A 19,636-nucleotide genomic window follows, 5' to 3' on the forward strand; every position below is an offset into this window, starting at 1 on the left:
TGTAATAGAGGGTACCACTGCAATTAGCCACTCTACAATAGTCCCATTTGTTTACTGTAATCACACAAGAAATGCTCAAGTAATTTTTAAAGATTTACTTAAGAATAATTAAAGATTAACTCCATCAGTGTTAATCTTGCTTATTCCAGTCTTAATGACTTTAAGCATTTCCTGAGTTCCACGAATCTCGCCCGCTGATGATGTCTCGCTGGACCCACCGTCCTGCGTATCGTCCCGCCCCCATCCCCCCCCCCTGCTTAATGAAACATGACGGAGGTGCATTATCGCTTTCATTGTATTACACACTTCATCTTGCCACACAGAAGTTAAATGACACACATATAAACACATACACACACACACACACACAGAGTCTCTGGAGGGGGCTCTTTCAGCGTGACCCATCATGTGATTTGCATCTGTCTGGGCGTTTGCCGCTTTGAGCGGTGTAGATCCTGAGCGGGCTTGTGTTGGGTAAACAAACACGCTGCCTGTCTACAGCTTGGCATTTCCTTTGCTCGTCTTGATGCAGAAATCACCCTCACACCCCCCCCCCCCCCACACCTCCCCTTCCCGAAAAAGAGTCTAGCCATGTTGACAGCTAAATATCTCCTCGATGGATTGTAACCACCAGTAGTACCTCTGATGTGTTTCCAAATGATTTTACACCCCTTACTTTTCCTGAGTTGTATCAGACATTAAATAGCTGTTCTCAGGAGCATGTCTAAGCTTAAACACCGCATACACACTAATCGCCTTTAGAGCGCAGGACAGACGGGAAGGAAACAACGTTTTGCTTCTTCTACTCCTGTGTGATTAATGTCTGCCCCTGGAACACACACCTAGACGGCGGCGGGATGGAGCGGTCGGGTAATGAGCTCAAGGGACGCATGCTGGCCTCCTCCGGCCGCTTCTGGTCACTCATCTGTGATCAAGCTGCAGGGGATTAATGTCATGGAGGGAAAGTGTGGCTGATGGCCGGAGCCCTGAGCAGGATGTTCACACATAACTACACACAGAGTAACTGAGTACATTTACTCTTACTCGAGGGCAGTTTTGAGGTACTTGAGTATTTAAAGATTTTACATTGAAAACATCATAAACTCTTACATGTGATACTTTGCTACTATCCAACATATGGATAAAGTTGTTAAATTGCAACATTAACATTCCCCCCACGTGTTAATGCATCAATAATTTAACACCAGAATTAAAGAATTAGTACTTTTAGACCGTCTTTAGACCAAATATAGCGCTGTGATGAAACACGACCCAGTTCAGTCCAGTTTGTTTAACACAGCGTTGACCTTGAAGACCTACCTGACAACGAAACAAAGCACTTTCTGGAAAATGTTCACACCGGAAGTCATTTGCTCAATTATCTCATTGATTGTGAGGTAAACTTTCGACCAGCCAATCCGAGGTGTGACTGGATGTTATTTTGTTGCAGCAAATGTACAAGTTAAACTTTCTTTTTTCCAGACAACCCTGCAGTGGTACCAACACAACCTTACATTAAACTTAAGTATTTGCTGAGAAAATCAGTATGTACTAGTTCAGAAGTTCAATTTTATTGTCTCAAAAATCAAATAAGGTCACAAAAAACTCAACTTCAGTAAAGGATTTAAATACTTCTCCCACCACTGCACACTTACTGCCACAACCACTTGCATCTTTTAGTCCAGGCCACTGTACACTGCAGTTCAAAGGTGCTTGTGCGCACTCGCATGTGCGCAAACATACACCATACAGCCACAACCACTAGCATCCCTTTCTCCCAGACCACCCTGCACCACATTACAAATCCATATCGACCCGCCGTCCCTCCAGCCACTGTCCCAGCACCGTCCTGTCTCCTTCCCTGTACCCCCCCCCCCTCCCTCACCTCCCCCCTCCTCCCTGTGGAATGCTAACCTAGCCCCTGTGTGTGTGTGTGTGTGTGTGTGTGTGTGCACGTGTGTGTGTGTGTGTGACAGTGGTGGAGCCAGGCTGGCTGTGTGGGCGGCCAAGTGTTTCCAAACAGTGGAATCTGTCACTGACACCCCTGGCAGAGCAATAAGCAGCGCCTTAATGAGCTCAGCAGATCACTCAGCACAAGGACCCGACACACACTTACACACACGCACACGCACACACTCGTACATGCATGAATATTACACATACAGAGACACAATCACACACACACTCACATACAATGCAATCACTTAACTATGGTTGTAAACACCTATATGCTCATAAACGTATAGTAACATGCACATATTGTATATACACACACAACAACCACAAATACGCACACACACACAGTGATGTTCACACTTTTATCATCACATAAATGGACAAACCCATATATTACTTGCACTGTTCCGGTTGTAAACCCTTGCACACACACACACACACACACACATGCATCCACAGATGGTGAATACAATCGCGGTAACATATAAACACGCACACGTCCCAACACTCCCAGTTAAACTAGTAGAAAATGAAACTAAGCATCACATGTTTCCTGATTAAAGGAAACAGGGGTGTTCTGGGACATCAGGGGTGTTTCTGTGACACCGACAGACTCTGATGTCTATTTGTCGCCCTGCAGAGGAGAACCATCGCTCAACGATTCGCCGCCGGCCCGCTCAAATCAAATTAGAATGGAACACCGCCTTTAATATTTCTTGATTACGCCGCATATGTATGTGTTAGTGCTGACTCAGCCGTCCATTTGTCTTTTTTTTTTTTACCCGAACGGAACAATGGTGTCTAATTGGTGACCACCTGCTCTTAGAATCAAATCACGCTCGCTCTATATTCAGATTTGCTTGCGAGACAGCTGCGCGTATGATAAACAGAATTACCCCTCCGCATGACATTTCGGTCATATGCGCAAATCATGAGGCATCATGAATCTCTCTGTGAGTTTTATGATGACAAATGAGAATGTGGCAGCCAGCTTTACAAGACATCTGATAAAGGGAACGTGACGGGACATGTCAATTTTTTTTTTTGATCGCTCGTCGGGGTGATGCCAGAATTCCCAGCATGAAACAATCTTCCTGCGAATCTCGAAGGGGGCCAACTCATCACCACCATGTTTATCTCTCATCTCGCTCCACCTTTCCTCATCTTGAAGTTATCCAGCCGTCCCCGTCCCTCTCCAGGCTCCTCCATCCTCCCGCAAACTAATTTTCTCACATGGTTAGTGTCATTGTTCATTTAGCACATTAGTGACAGTGAATGCGGGGCAAAGTGGCAGCGATGGCCTCGGCTCTAAGTCAGGCCCGTTCCTTTCTTTCCCCTCTTTAACTGAGCGCTCCTGTCACCGGGACCCTTTTAATTCCCCCTTTCACCCCTCCGGTGCCCGCCCCCTCTCGCACTGGTCCTATTGGGGAGCAGACAATAGAGAGTGTCCCCCCCCCCCCCCCCCCCCTTCTTCTTCTCTTCTGCCTCTTCCTCCCCCCTTCTCATCTCCCTCAGTCCTCGCAGGCGTCCTGCCTGGTTGAGGCTGCGGGCTCCAGGCTGCAGTTTGTCACAGCCATTCAGCTGAGACTGATTGTGATTGCGGCAGATGGGCTGGAGCCCGGTCCGTCACTCGGCCCAGGCAGACCCAAGCACTTCTCTCTCTCTCTTTCTTTCTCAGTCTTTTTTTTTTTTTTTTTTCTCCTCTGGCTTTCACTTTCTGTCCTTCGCTCTCTTGATCTTGATTTCTTCCTCGGTTGTCTCTATCTGTCTTTTGTCAGGGGCATTCTCTTTCTTTCGCTTTGTTGTTTTTTCCAAAACGCTCCGTTTTCACTGCCCTCACTAAAACATGCAGGCAGCGCTTTCAGAACCGGAGAGACGAATTTTGAAAAGCTCAATTTTTTTGGGGGGGGGGGGGGGGGGGATGAAAAATGCTGTCTTTGTGTGCAAAGAGAGGCAAAATGCAGGGACAAAGATGCATTTTCCAAAAAAAAAAAAAAAAAAAAAAAAGCAAGCTTACAGCCTCAGTGTGCTTCAAAGAAGGCTCTTGTTGTCATCTAACAGAAGCCCTCTCTCCCTGCACCTTTCCAAAATATCTGACAATTTTTTCTGACTTTCCAAAAACTGTCTGAGTTCAAACTTCTCCGTCAAGCTCTTTTTCCATTCATCACACAACCACTGCTGTCACTTTTTTGTGTGGTACGAGCGAACGCAACACCATGAACGCCATTGAAGAGAGACTGTACGGAAGAATGCACCATTATACCCATTTGTACAGTTCATTGTTTCTAACCACTCTCTGTGACTTTTTGCCCTGCCTTTGAATGTGGTTACTGGGAACAAGTAAAATACACTTTTGCCTTTAGACGTGGTCAGATGAGTAGTTCATTCAAAGCATAATTTACCCTTTATTGTGGACGTACTTACAGGCTTTTTCTTTCAGGCTGCTTTTGTTGTTCTGTTTTGCTCTGCTGATCTCTTTCTTGTTTGTCCCTATCTGTGTTTTGTCACCTCTTCTGTTTTTCTCTCTGTACTAAAAGATACCAGTTAGTAGAACATCACAAGCTGGTTTGCCTGCTCACGTCCCCTTGTTGGAGTTAAACCCCCCTCGACACTGTTGTCACCCCCCCCCCCCGCCCCCCTCCCAAAATCCCCTCCTCCTCCTCCTCCTCCTCCCCCCAGTCCTCCCCTGAGGAAAGAGCCACCTTCAGTGAGGCAGCAGAGCAGCAGACTCCCTGAACACATGTTAAACGTCCCGCAAGCCCGAGGAGGAGGGACGCAGTCAGAGAGCCAGAGAGAGATACACAGAGACAGACAGAGTGAGAGAGAAAGAGATAGAAGCGGAGACAGACTGAGGAGAGAAATACTCTGAGAAAAGATAAAGCCAGGAGGCGGGGTGGGCGGGGGGCAGGCACACAAGCGCTGTGTGTGTGTGTATGTGTGTGTGAAGAGGAGCCTCCGAGCGTGTGTGTGTGTTAGTGAGAGAAAGCATAGCGCAGAGGGAGAGCGTACGTAGTGCGAAGGAAGAGGAGAGGGAAGCAGCGTCGGGAGAGTCAACGCATGTTGCCAGATTGAGAGAGACAGAGAGGGTAGAAGACAGAAGCCACGAGGAGTAAAGGAAGGAAAAGGAGGCGAGGATCTTGAGCGCTTGAGGGAACATAGAGAGGAGAGGAGAGGAGAGGAGAAGGGGAGGAGAGGCAGTTCGCTCTCAGTCAAGTAGAGAGGCAGGCAGGCAGGGAGCAGTGTAGAGCCGGCAGTGCTGCATTGTGGATGTAAACTTTATCATCTGCGGGATCAGTGGGTAGCAGCTGCAGAGCAGGAGGAAAGCGTGCTGGTGGATTACCATGTGTGCCCTCTGAATGCACCAGGATGCTGCATCTCCACCAGGGTAAGGAGCGGACAGTCGTCAGCGTACATGACATGAAATTAATTACATTATTTCCTCTGCAAGTGCAAGATTTTTCCATCTTGTTGATTGATATATATTATCCTTATGTGGATATTTGATGTATATCGTCCTCATGTGGGGATTTGGTGTATTTATACATATGTGCTATACTTTTCTGTTGTCAGAAGAATACATGCACACTCAGCTTTTGCTTGCATCTAAGTCAAGGAGGATTTTTTTTTTTCCTCTTTGCACCTTCTTCAGCCGTCTTTACTTTGTCCTGAGCTGTTAATTTTCCTAATAATCCCCAAATAAGGGGACATATTTCATATAGCAGCATTGTATACATGTGTAGAGGATGATCTCTGATTTGCTCTGAGCCCGATTAGCCAGTTGCAGGGGGGGGAATCGCGTGTCCTGTTGCTAGTGGCAACAGCATGGGGCCGGGGCGCTGCGTTAAACCCCTTTGATTCTGATTGATAACAGAAGGAAATGGATACCCGTCGTTTAAGCAGAGGTAAAACAACCCAGTGTTGCAGGGGATTTGTATGTGCAGGAATGCATGTTCCACCCTCCCACCACTCCTTTTCTTTCCTTATACTCTCTCTCTCTCTCTCTCTCTCTCTCTCAGGCAGATTAAGATTTTCTATCCGGCCCACTAATCTCACACTGAAATGACTGGTGTTGAACTGGGTGTGGATACAGCTAAGTGGTGGAGAGAATATGGATTATGGGGATATGGTCGGCCAGTTGTGGCCAGCTTCTCTCCGGGTTCCTTATTAATGTGGCGTGAAGTGCTGCAGTAGTAGCGGCCATATGTCAAAGTCACAACAGGTCAGGGGTCTTCTTACATAGTCGGCCATATTTACAGTACACAGAAAAGAGATTTGGATGCTTGCAACCAGCACAGAAAGGATGCCAAATGTAGGATTTCTTTTTATATTTTTAGCTGGATTTGTTATCTCTAAAAACAGAGCATGAAAATGAGAGCATGGGAGAGTAAGGGAGGTATCATTATTCTCTTGTTGGTGTTGTCAAAATGCCAGAGAAGAATGCCATTCTGGCTTTTTTTTTTTGTTTTTAGTTTGAGTTGAGTTTTTTTGCCCTGGGAATTGGTGTTTCCCAACACGATGGCAAAAAATAGCATCTGCCATGCAGCGGATGCTTTATGACTGGAAACGTTAATGAATGTTGTGAATCTAGGTGAAAGACTGCAAGCAACAACAGTAAAGGATCAGTACTACTAGAGAAAGTTGGTCTTGAAAAAAAGACATATGAGGCGTATCATTAGTATTCAGTTAATAGTGGACTGACCTTTCACTCAAAATGTTTCACAGTCCTCATTTTGGCTTTGAGAGAGCCCTAAACCTTGAGATGCTCAGGAGTATCACAAGGAAAACAGCGATAAACAGCTCAAAACAAAGCCACACAGAGTACTTTTTCCTACTTCACACTCTCTCAAGATCCTGATCTTACACTCCAAGTGTCATCAACACAAGCACGTGACCTATCATCCCTTGAAAACTAGTGTTTTTGTCAGTAAAATGTATAACTTTAAGGCCGGCTCTCTCTTCCTTGACTGTGCTGCATGCGTTACGTCATGCACTAATTGCACAACTTGCTTTTTAAGTTTAAATCACTGATCTACTGTATAGATTTCATTCATGCTGCCACCAGCCAGGAAACCCATCCAACCAGGGCTGATATTAGCAAATGTATGTACAACAGCGATCGCCATTACTTACCAAAGGCTACAGTTTAGCCATTTGGTCCAGCGTCTGTTTAGACAGTGTCCATTTAAAGCCTTCATTGGGGGAACAGAGCAGCAGCCTGTGATATCATCCCGCCACCAGGGCAGATGTGTTGCTGCACTGGGCAGTTTGAGCCTGCTGCCCTCTGAAACCTACCTGGGGATTACTGGATAAGAGGATTGCCAAGTGGAGGGATTTGATTTTATAGAATTAAAACTGTAATTCTCTCCATCCCAAACCATGCCACAGTGCAACCATTTCTCCACATTATTATTTTTTTCCCCCCCCTCCCTCCCCGCTGCCATGTTCTTGTTTGACCAACACGTTCCATTACTACATCGTGTGTCCTACATTTAAGCAGTTTCGATTTAAAAAGTCACAAGACGGGCGCATTCGCCGTACGTTGGCAGAAATCTCCGGTGACCTACATGCTCGTTGTAAGCCGCGTAACACCAAAAAGTTCATCATCACTTACAATGGAAAGTGTGTACTGGGGACGTTCTGGATGCCAGTCGCTGTGCCAGTTGGCATTACTGGAGTGATAATCATTACCCAGAACACCAGCCCGGAAAAGAATCTGACGGATAATACGGTCAACAAATTAAGGCAAGTCCAGCAGATCATACTGACGTGGGCTTTTGTATTTCCTTCCACCCCTCTAACTCTTGTCCGTCACTTCGCCTCTCACTCCTCCACATCCGATTTTCCCAACTTGTCCTCCTCCCCTTTCCGTCTCCTCCCCGTATGTGGCGCTCTGTATTTCGGTGACCCTCGGCTAGCATGTTGGGTTCAGGTCAAACAGAATTACTGAGGAATGTTCCCCTGTTCAATGGCCGGCCTAGTGGGCCTCAGCATGGGAGCACTTCCCCTTCATTGACAGCCAGGGGACTTTCATTTTGAAGGAGGGGGTAGCTCTTTCCAGACAACTTTCCCATGTAATTCCCACTGTCTCTGCCGTGTTTGTCGGCACAGTGGAGCCGTGAGCCAAAGCAGTCGGTTTAATGATGTGTACGTGTGAGGCACATCTCAGGATCTCGTCAGCCCAGAGCCTTGTTGAGACGCTCTTGCTTCTGTGACTGCAGGCCATCCAGCTCAATTAAGGGTGCTTTGAATGCATTCCTCCTCTTAGCCTGCTCTACATTTATCTTCCCCCCACGAAACAGCACGTGGGAACTTTAAAAACAGTCCTGCAGAGCTTACTGTAGCTGGTATGAACCTGTTTTTGCAAAATACAGCATCTGAGAAAAAAAAAAAAAAAAAACTCCCTCAGAATAGCTCAATAAAGCATTTTGACATTTTGCCAGGCTGCGCATTTTTTTTGATGCAGAAAGCCAGAACACATTGTATTGTAGTTGAAAGTTTCATGCTTTGTGTTTCACTGAACGTTAACAAGTTAGAAATGCAGAAAAATTGGGGACTATCAGATGTATTTTTTCGCTGTCTCCTGTTGGCTTAACTTAGAGCAATGTCACTCAGGAAAAACATAAAGTTTAATGGTCCGACACAATTTATAACCAATAAAAGGCTTTTATTTGCGAGCTATCAATGGCTTATTGCATGCACTGACTCTTTTGCCTGGAGACAAAGCTTTGCCCAGACACCCTCGCTGACTGTTAAGTGATGTCATTATAGCCGGAGCATTTTTGTGGTTTCTAAACGGATGAACTCGCTCCATGTGAGTTCACCAAGGTGCGAAGACTCGTGAGTTTTTTTTTTTTTTTTTTTTTTTGTAGTCGCTGCATGTAAACGGCCTGTTTTCCAGTCAAAGCTGGCTCGGAAAAGATTATTTCTCTTTGTATACAGGCAGTTTCACTATCTTGGCTTGCAAACATTAACTTCTGTTGTCCCTTTAAAAAAAAAAAAAAAAAAAAAAAAAAAGTTGTTGTTGATAACTCTCATGTGTGCGCCTTTAAAAACCTTTCAGTTCTTGGGGGAAAAAAAAAAAAAAAAAAATCCCCAAATTGGATTTGCTTTTTAGGTCATAGTCCTGCATTCCAACAGTTTACAAGATAATATGGTGTTGCCCTTGTTTACTCTACGCAGACTTCCTGCTGACACACTTTCACGGTTGCATGCATCTCGCAAGTTTTTAGATCAAAGCAGCTGAAACCTACTTTGAGAGCATTCCCTCTTGTTTCATATTTCTCTCCTTGTCACAGCGATACTTTCAACCGAGCAAGCCTTTTTTTTTTTTTTACGAGGTTGGAAAGGGAGGAGGGGGGTGGGGAGGGGGGGGGTCGGTGTCATATTTGAGGTTGTGCGGGGCGGGGAATGTCAACAAACTTCAGCTCCCCACTATCTTGGCTGTAAATCATTGGATAATAGTGAGAGAAACATGCAGGACCTTGTCCAGCGAGGTGTTGGCGCAGCTGGAGTAGCTCACCTTAATGCTGTAAAACTCTTTTCCAAACACCTCTTCTGTTATATTTAAGTTCTTTTAGCCATTGGGTGACTCTCTTTGCTCACAGTGAATTATAACGCCTGCAAAAGCCTTCAATTACTTGATTACCAGCATGCCAGAGTGCCAGAACTAGAGTGCCATGGTGATATTACTGTGAGAAAAAAAAAAAATCCTGGAGAAGAGAGAGAGAGAAAGCCTAGAACCAAAACTGTTTATCTCCAACTATATTTCACTTAATTTAACAAGTTTCAAGACAATAAAATAAACACATTTAAACTGGCTTCTTCACAAAATGCAGAATTAATACATTTATGACTTGTGCAACAGCTGCCCAGCAACTTGTACACACAAACACACATGTACGTGCATCTATTGTTGGGTGGCGGTAGAGATGGCAGCACCCTTGGCTCAAGTGCTCCTGTTTACCCTACCTTTGTTTCTATTGTATGTGAACCAGCCATTTGTCTGCCCTCTGTAAAGGGCTACTGTTTGCCCCCCGCTCTCTGAAAACGATGTGTTGACAGCCGGTGTAAAACACCCTATAGCCTATGCACGGTCTCCATGAGTCAGCAGAACCTTCTGGTGTTATGGTGCAGTAGTAAATGTGAGTCCCCCATTCCCTAATTACTTCAACCCAGGCCAGGCAGGTGTGAAATAGAGAACAATGCATGCAAAGTGTGACTTACATACAGTATGTCTGTGCCTTTTTTTTTTATTATCACACTGCAGATGTTAAAGCTGCTAAACCGGCATTTTATAATGAGCTTTACAGTACCATGAAAGTACATCAGCTTTCATAGCAGTTTGTCTAATATTTAAGATAAGAAGAAGAAGAGTCATTGTGCTGCTGTGCAAGACGACAACATAACAAATTACTGCTCGCAATGGAGGCGAGCAGCGATCTTACGTGTCGTTTAGAGACAATCGTGTCACATCCTTCTTTTTTAGCCACTTCCACTTTTAAGCGTTCTGTTTCCAGCTCACTTCCTGATGCGTAAGTTGCATCAACCAACCGGCTTGTTAGCAGATACGGGAGTCCTCTGTGAGCCTCTGCGACCCACATTTACTTATCTGTCCCTGTATAGATCTGCAGAGATGTTTTTTTTTTTTTTAATCTATTTTGGCAGAAGTATACTTCCCAAATCAGTCAGTAAAGAGTGAGTGAGTACAGGTAAACGTCTAAATCATGAGATAATTGTCAAGTGTGAAGGATGTCTTACTTAGCGTTAACTATGTTCCAAAGCTTGTGACACAAGCTCAACAACTCTCACTGGAATAGCTGAAACTTAAGGCTATTACCTGTTGGAATGTGAGTGTGTGGCTAGGAATGCATTTCGATAAGCTCTGTTTCAAAACAAGGTGCGTCTGGATGTTTTTGTTCTGTTTTTGGTGAAGTGCAACTTCCTCTATCTCTCTTGCTCCATTTCTTTGTATCAACACATCTTCCTTTTCCTCATATATGCTGTGGTTCAGGTCCGGCGACAGTTCGTCTTTTCTGTTTGCAGTCATCTCGTCTTTCGTGATTCGGACATAAAAGATTCAAACCGATGTGAGTGTGTATGCCTGCCTCCGTACATCTTCGCCACTGTGTTTGTACATGTGTGTTCATGCATGTGTGCGCGACTGCCCCTTGTGTGTTCGCCCCGTCTTCATTCTTCATGAGCCGCGCTGGTGAGTAAAGCGTCCCTCCCTCCCTCCCCTCCCTCCCTCTAGACAGGCAGGCAGACATACAGACAGACAGGCAGGTGGGTAGTGCGGCCATTTTTAAAGCACATCTGCTCATCCGCGATGTTTCGTTTTCGTCTGAGCAGGAATGCGTCTGTGGCTTGGAAACAATTGAGGTCAGGCCCTGCTTGCGGAATAAGAAAACATTTAGGGGGACAGACAGTCAGGCAGGGGTAATCCACGCTTGGCGAGCGCATTCCTCAGAGCTCAGGAGGAGTCTCGGAGGATTCCTCATGTCTGATTTTTGCTGCTTCAGAAGTTTGGAGATGCAGCGCACGTGTTTGATCTGCTCTTGGCCTACAAAACGATACTCCCGTGCTTTTATATATTTAAATCATTCCCTCCCTCAGATCTTTGCAGATCATTCCCTAAAGTTGTTTACATCTGCAAAGACAATTCATTTTCTTGTACTTTCCCTTTTTCACATGTTGATTGCATCCATCAATCATAAACTCCAAGATAATGTCAGTTTCTCCTGTCAAAAACACTGCAATAAGGCTGTATAACGCTTTTATGTAGCACGGGTGTAATCAAGCTACCCAGCGCTGAGACTCTCATAAAGCACTGAGGGTGAGATGTTATCACGGAGGGAATGCATAAACATCTCCGAGAACTCAACTTGTTGTTGACTTTGGATAAATCTTTCTAATCATGATCATCTCAAGTCTTTAGACTGCGTTACCAAGTGTGGCGCGCACTTGTCCAAACAAGGTCCAATATACAACTCCATACATTAAAAGGAAATACTGTTTGGTCTCCAGTAAAGTTGCATCAGGTTGTTTAGATGACACACATTTGTTTTTTTTTCTCTCTGGCTGGCAAATCTATGTAGGAAAATCAATTTTTTGTTTGGATCTAGGGAAGTTTTCACAGTATTGATGTGCGTGTTAATGTGATTGGATATACAGTTTGTGTCCTCGTAGTAGTTTGCGAGAAAAACATTTCCGAGAATAGACGGTGATGCGTTTCCTTCAAAGCTTAAAAAGATCAAAACATGTTTGTTAGAAATGTCTCTTCTCATAAAGTGAAGACATTATGAGGCCACATGGCGGGATGAAAAGGCGTGTGTTCTTTGTGTGCTCTCAGCTGAACCTCATCACATTTCACCTTGTCAATAATTGATGGTCTGCCGTGGTGAGGTAAGGCTCATTGTGCCTGGCTGGCTGGCTGGGTGGTTGAGTGGTGAGTCCTGACTGGGCGTGTGAGGTGCTGACATGTGGCTCCTGTTTTTTCCCGCTGCCCTCCGGTGCAGACGGGGTCCGCGGCTCGGAGACAGGAGGTCAGGAACCAGCTGCGGGTGAGGCGGTGAGAACAGGCGCGGGTCAGATCGCCGTTCGGCACCCGGAGACGAGGCTTCCTGGTGATTGATTGGAACTGCCTTAATGCATTGGGACCAATTGAACGGTCACAGATGTGCAAAACCCCACCCCTCAGACGCCTGAAACAGATGAAAGTGTTTACACAGAGCGCTCAGGCTGATTTCGATGCCATCTCGGTATTTTGTGTTCAAATGCAGTAAGGCGTTTCTTCATTCAAGTGTTTAGGCAACAACTCTTTGATGATGCGTTGCAGGGATTGCGACACAATGATGACTTAACTTCTAGATTCTTTTCATTTTTTTTTCATTTATGAGGAAACTGAGGAGGGAATCACCCAGTTGTGCAAGATGTAGAAATCATCAGTTTTTGATCTAAAAATATAAATTTGGACATCTCGACCTTTCTGGCAGCTCTGTTTGCAGACTGGGTTGGATGTTATAACTTATCAAACGCCTCGGTAACCGCATTGTCCTGCACTGGGGGGGGGGGTGAAATTTTGGATCGGTGCAGAAGGTTACATAACACAGCCATAGGAGGATTAAGGATGGGAATGACCGGTCCGGAGTCGGTGCCAAAGTGTAGCCAGAGTCCCCCCCCCCCTGAACAGGCTGCCCTATGTGGGCCACGGCGATCGCGTGCGTGCCAGTGCTCTTAACCCAGCAGGAGTGCAGACGCTAATACATAAATGCATGGCAACTCTGCCTGACATCCAAACATTTATGCATCCCTCCCAGCCACTCCGTGTACATTTGCGGTTCAGAACGATTGAAATGTTTAGCTCCCCTTAAGCCTCAATGACAATATTGGAAAAAACAGTTTATATTAACGCATCTTTCATATATAACCTGATGTGTGCGTTGATGTCAGTTTGAGTCGCTGCTGCAGGGGAAAGAAGCTGAAGCAGTATGTGACGTTTAATCTGTTAACATCTTTCTACACAAAGGAGAGATTAACCACACTTGATAATAAGATGGTGCGCAGTACTGTGAGGGAAATAGGAAACCAAAACACAAGAGACAGCTTTTTTTTTTTTTTTTTTTTTCCCTCTTTCATTATGTGCTTAATGTTAAAAGCAAACAATGTACAATGGATTTAACCACCTGTATGAAGGAGCCGTGATAACAGTGATGAAAACACATCTAAACGTCTGCCTCCCACAATGCAGTTCAAAGCGTGTACGAGTCCAACATGTCAGCTCAGGTTGGCAAACGCTCTCGCCGTGATTGATCCTCCCTGAGTCCTGACAGATCGTGTCTTTGCATGCCGCCGCGACACTCCGGAGCAAACAGTCGGGCGCGCTGTCTCAACGTGAGCGTGGGGGGGGGGGGCGGGGGGGAAAGCGTGAGGTGTTTACACAGAGTCTGAGCAGGGAGAATGTGAGGAGGAAACAGGGTTGATCTACTGTGAATGCGGCGAGGCTGGTGTCATGATCGCTCCGCGCTGCGCCGTCTGCCATATCTGAAAGGAGTGGATGTAGCATTTGATGCTGCTGGAATCGCATGGGGGGGGAAAAGAAAGGGGGAATGATCTTTTGAGACGCACCGAGCGTGTGTGGGCGGACAGCAGATGGTGTCAGCTAAGAATACGAGGAGAAAACCTGTCTTTATATGCAAGCAGGTGTATAGACATACATAATATACAGAACATATCCTAAAGCACACTTGTCTTGTTTTAAAGGCTCAATCAGTATCTTTTAAACTCAAGGTATTAGAGAAGTTTGATAGCTGAATAATTTAGAGAGTGCTGATGTAAAACAAACCTTTGTTTCACCTGTTTTCAAGCATTAGTTTGTGTATTAAGAGCAATCAACCAATTGATCAGTTTGAGAATGACAGGAGCTTCAAGTCCTGAGTTATTTGAATTTTCACGGTGGGGTGACCCTCTCACCGAATTTGTCTTTTGGACGTTATCCAACGAGTTATGAAAGGGTTTAATTACTGTAGCAAAAATGTTCTGAGGATTTTCTTAATTCGTGAAGGGGAATGTAATTGTTCTTTCGCCTGACAGAAATGCGTATACCCTCATGACCGAGGTCAACGACCATCTGCCTCTTGCCGCATTAACTTTGGATGCCGACTGACACCAGAGCAAACTCCGGTGCGTGTTGCGTTTGCAGTCGTCAGCTGGTTTGGCTCGGCGGGATTCCCTCCGCCGGTGAGGCCTCTGGTGATATCAGGTGATTCCAGGTCAACGGGAACTGCTGGAGGTCCGTGTCGACACCGCCTAACGATTGGCTGACGGAATCTACTCAGCCGAGCTTTATAATGGGGCTCAAAGAGGAAGGAAAAACAGCAGAGCAGGAGGAGGAATGTATACATGGTCAACTGTCAGCTTGCGCTTTCATCACATGCTTGGATGGACTGTAGCCTGAAATAATCCCAGTTTAGTCAAAGTCAATTGTGAAGTATACACAATGTGCACAGTTGTTGCACTGGAAACTACATATAAAGCTATGAGTACTAATAGATACATTGCTAATGTGCTTAATTTTCCAGAACATGCTGCCAATGTTCCTCTTTGTCATGGTAGTCAGCAACGTCTATTTAAAGGAGAACTCCAGTTTATTACAACATGGTTCTTATTTCATGGTTTTGTGCTTTATTATATTGGCAATAATGATGTTTGATCATCGTTTTCAGCAAAAAGAAAGTCAGATGGGGCAAGAAAGCAAGCAGTAAGACAATCTGACAGACTGTAAATAAACTCCAGGTTAGCCAAACTTATTTGGAAGAGAAAATTGAGGCCAAATAATGGTAAAATAATTACCCAAATTGTCCATTGTTAACATCCATCATGGTTTACAGAGAGTGCCTTTCTAGGTCAACCTCGACCTACTGTACTTGCTGTAGTTGTGTGCACACAGTTTTCCTTTGCAATGAAGGAGTATTACAAACATACCTGGTTTGCTCACTTTCCCTTTTACCTCCCAATATAGCGGTTTAGCTAATCAGGCTGCACTGCCGGCTGATCGTCTGACCGCTAGTGTTTCTTGCCCTGTCGGACTTGTTGCAGCGATGTCACGTTGCCAGATCTCAGTAATTAGTTCGGTGAGTACAATTTGATCATATCTGATAGAAACGATGGCCAAACATAGAAAAATAAGACCCAAATTGTAATAAACTCTAATTATCCTTTAAGATGAAGCATTCAGGCATTAAGGGAAAATGAAAACATCATAATTAACGTGCTAGACCCACCGCTAACTTTTCCCCCCAAACATCATTATAACATCACTCTTTACATATCCAGCAACTTATTCTACAAGAGATGGCATGAGATAAACTTCTCTACGCAACACACTTTGGGTTCCACTCTTGTTTTGCATCGACTGTTTTCATAGGCCGGTTTACACAGCTGCTAAAAGTTTACAACGTGAGCGACCGGCAGAAACGTCTCGCATCGATCGGGATTGAAATGCAAACGACAAACTCGGAGCAGTCGGTTTATAGCGGATTACAGCTTCGAATGCTGTTCAGATATCATATAATTCCACGCCAGCGCCAATTGGATGCGAACGTCGTCGGTGAGCGTTTTGCAGCGGAATATTGTTTTGACTACTGCTTGTGCCAATTACTATAATTATGTTTAACACAGAATGTCAAATTGCTCTATATTTGGCGATGATTTTTCTTGGGGCGCAGTTGGCTCATGCCCACGTTTGCTCCTGGAACATGCCTGCGCATAAGTGGCCTGAAACTTAACCCCTTACAGGGCTGACGCTCAGCCATAACACAGACTGGAAGAATGCCAGACCGGTCCTGTTTAACAAAACAATATCTGCAGTGAAAAGTTCCAGAAAGCTTTTTTTTTTTTTTTTTTTTCCTCTTCTTCTTCTTCTTTTCTTTTTTTTTTTTTTTTCTCAAGGTGGTGTAATAGTGTAAGCATACATTATGCGGTAATGGGAAGAGACACATTGTGTAACTGCTGGAACATGAGTGTATTAATCAGTCTCAGGTGTGGAGCATGCAGTCATACACTTTCACACACACACACACACACACAGATTTGATGTAGTTTTGCACACATACGAGCTCTGGCATGTATTTATGAGCGCTCACACACACATAAACAACACATTCACCTTTATGAACGCATGCACACACACCTCCACACCCAAAATTTGATGAATGCAGAAACACACAACACTAATGCAAACACTAATACTTTAACACACCCAAACACACCCCCCCTTGTCTCATGGTTTCGGCATTTTGCTTGACTTCTTCCCGGATTTGTCACCATCGTACCGTTTGTTTCACAATCGGCGTGCCGGGCTCTCCTTTTGCCTAATTCAGTCCGGTCCCATTAGAGGGACGAGGTGGCTGGGGCGAATGGCTCCCACCAGCAGCGTCGGTTTGTAGCTCAGCACACTCTTTGCAGTCCAGACGGTCGACTCATCCGTCAAACATACGTCCCCAGCTGTCTCTTAATCACCGGTGGGGGGGGGGGGGGGGACTTTTTTTTTTTCCCCCCTGTCAGGTAAGCGGCTGAGAAACAATGATGTCTTGTCAAAGGCGATGAGGAGACGTTAGTCATGAGTTATTTTTGGGAGTTGGGGGAGGTTGGGAGGGGGTTTGGGTGTCTGATCCACTGCAGAAATGTGAAAAATACGCAGGTGATTGTGATTACTTGTGTCTGTCTGCTGTATACGCTGCTTTATTAGGTCCCACGGTCCCATATTAGCTGACTGTGTGTCTGTGTGTGTGTGTGTGTAAGCAGAGTAACTCAAGAACAATACTTCAAGCTCCAAACTTTCAACTCAGGTTTGACCTCATTTACAATAGATGTGCCGATTATATTCTGTTTTAACTGTCTATTTGCTGATTTTTGTACTTATTTTGTAATTTTGTATCTCAAATTCTTGTTTTTTTGGAGCACCTCATCCAAGGACATTTTCCTGTGGGACGTAAAGTATGTCTTATCTTAAAGGATTCAGTCCAGTACAGTGTTTTCCTGTTCTGCTGCGGTGGAAGGATTGTAACAAAAACAGGGACTTTGGCGCTAAGAAGAGCGTATCGTTGAAAGATATCTACTGGATTTGACTAATTTGGACGAGTGAAGCTTCAAATAAACCTTTAAATACATGTTTGCATGGATTTACACTTATAAATGCATTATGAAGGGATTTTTTTAACTGACAGTATGAAGAAGAGGAATTATTACAGTGAGAATGTGAATTAATGAACTCATTAGCATACCTGGCTATGTATGTGAGGGTGATAATTGGAAGGCATCAGGCGGCCCAAGTGTCTCTTGTGACGATACACTGTGCGGACATGTGTAACACACGTATTTACATGTTTCTGAATACTCATGCATATATTTGACATTAATGACTTCTGGATTCGAACATGCTACACTGTCAGTGAAGGTGGTTGTTTTTTTTTTTTGTCTTGAGCAGCTGCGGAGACTATTTGAATGAAACGGTGAGCTTTTTAACAAACAAAATATATCTCATCTCCTACTGTCAGACGCAGGTTGTTTTATCCTGGAGAAGAGTTTCAGTTGTTGTGATGCCTCAGGAGAAGCCATAAAACACAGTTCCTTTATTATCCGTGCTAGTGTGCCAAGATTTATCCCATTAAAGTCTGGAATGCCCTCACGTGGGAAACGGATTGGACGCGCACAGTCAATTTCTTTGTTTAGTCTTGTTCACATGTGTGTGTGTGTGTGTGTGTGTATTTGTGTGTAAGGGAGAGTGAGGGTGGGAGAGAGAGAGAGAGAGAGTCTGTTATGAGTGTGTGTGTGTGTGTCTGCGTGTAAGGTCTGGCACGAGGATGCCCTGCTTTTTGTTTCCTCTGAGCTATTTTGGTCTGGACAGAACTGCAAAGCTCTCTGTTTTTTGCGTTGTTAGCGGACGACGCTCAATGAATGTGTGTGTATGTGTGTGTGTGTGTGCGTATCTGCTGATTTGCTGGCAGGAATGTGTGGTTTCTACTTCTCGGCAGAAGACAGAGGAAGATAGAAAAGAGAAGTGTTTGTGTAACTAAACCGGCCCAGTGTCACGCTTAGGTGTGTAATATACCTGCAAATCCACTAGAAGATACAGTGTCAGTGTCACATCTAGGTGTAAAAAGTACACAAGTGTACGACTTTCAAAGAGCCCGTCAAGTGGCACAGTTCAGATGACGTCTATATAAGATGACAAATTTCCATATTTGGAGGTGGCGGGTTGGGTGGATGGATAGATCCTAACTTGCAACAGTTGAATTAGTGGATGTGTCACATTTCCAACCGTGAGTCATGACAGTTTTTAAAGAAACGTGGTGTTTACTGTAGGTTGGCTAACTTTAAGGAAATACTAACTTAAACTCACACCACATTTCGAGCGATCATTTTAACCCAAACCATGATCTTTCCTTAACTTTAACCAAGTGGTTTTTGTGGCTCAACCTTAACCAGAGTGTTGTCACACCATAAAACATAATTACTTTTTAACAGTGATTTGTAACAGTTTTGGAAAGCACAGACAAATGATGTTGTCCTGCCGATAACTGCTGGAAGAGGCGCCAGATTAGAACGTGACGCATACACACATGTACTTTTCATGCCTAGGCGAGGCAAAACGTGATACTGACATTGTGTTGTATTTATACCGGGTTTAAACAGTGTGTAAAACCTGCAATTATCATTTTTTCTCACTTTCATTAAACATTACTAAACATTACATGTTTAGTTATATATTGAAGCAAGTCAAGATATGGATCTCGGTGTCGCTTTAATGCAAAAAATATCGGTGACCTGATCGACTGCGTCACATGTTAACTCCTCTCTTCTCCCTTTTTGTTTAGGGAAAAGCTGGCCGTGGCTCGCCTGCAGAGGGAAGTCGCACGGAGCAAGAGCGAAGGAACAATGGTAAAGTACAGCGGAGCCGCTCGCCCTATAATCTGCGCCGAGCCAAAAAAGCCACAGTGCGCTCACTTCACACACATACGCACACCCACACACACTGTCAACCCTCTGCCAAGCTGTCACGTATGCCAAAATCAATCTTTATCTTCTCAACACAAGACAATTGCGTATATAAACAGGTATTTTACAGTAATTCAGCATAAAAACAGTTCCAAATAGTGTCAAATTAACAAAATTACTACTTATA

General features: G+C 44.6%; 1 protein-coding gene across 8 annotated transcripts in view; it reads left to right on the plus strand.

The window, feature by feature from the left end:
- The window catches only part of LOC122976610 (nck-associated protein 5-like), a 136,493-nt gene that overhangs the window by 50,925 nt on the left and 65,932 nt on the right, over nucleotides 1-19,636 (plus strand). For 6 of the 8 annotated variants that reach the window (XM_044345183.1, XM_044345188.1, XM_044345187.1 and 3 more), the window contains one exon: nucleotides 19,329-19,392. In XM_044345183.1, the coding sequence (XP_044201118.1) occupies nucleotides 19,329-19,392 (64 nt within the window). Of the gene's footprint in view, nucleotides 1-4,886; nucleotides 5,342-11,075; nucleotides 11,165-19,328; nucleotides 19,393-19,636 lie in introns of those variants that run through there. The other 2 variants (XM_044345191.1, XM_044345189.1) reach the window with 2 other exon arrangements.

The sequence above is a fragment of the Thunnus albacares genome, chromosome 24 (assembly GCF_914725855.1).
Source record: "Thunnus albacares chromosome 24, fThuAlb1.1, whole genome shotgun sequence".
Lineage (NCBI taxonomy): Eukaryota > Metazoa > Chordata > Actinopteri > Scombriformes > Scombridae > Thunnus > Thunnus albacares.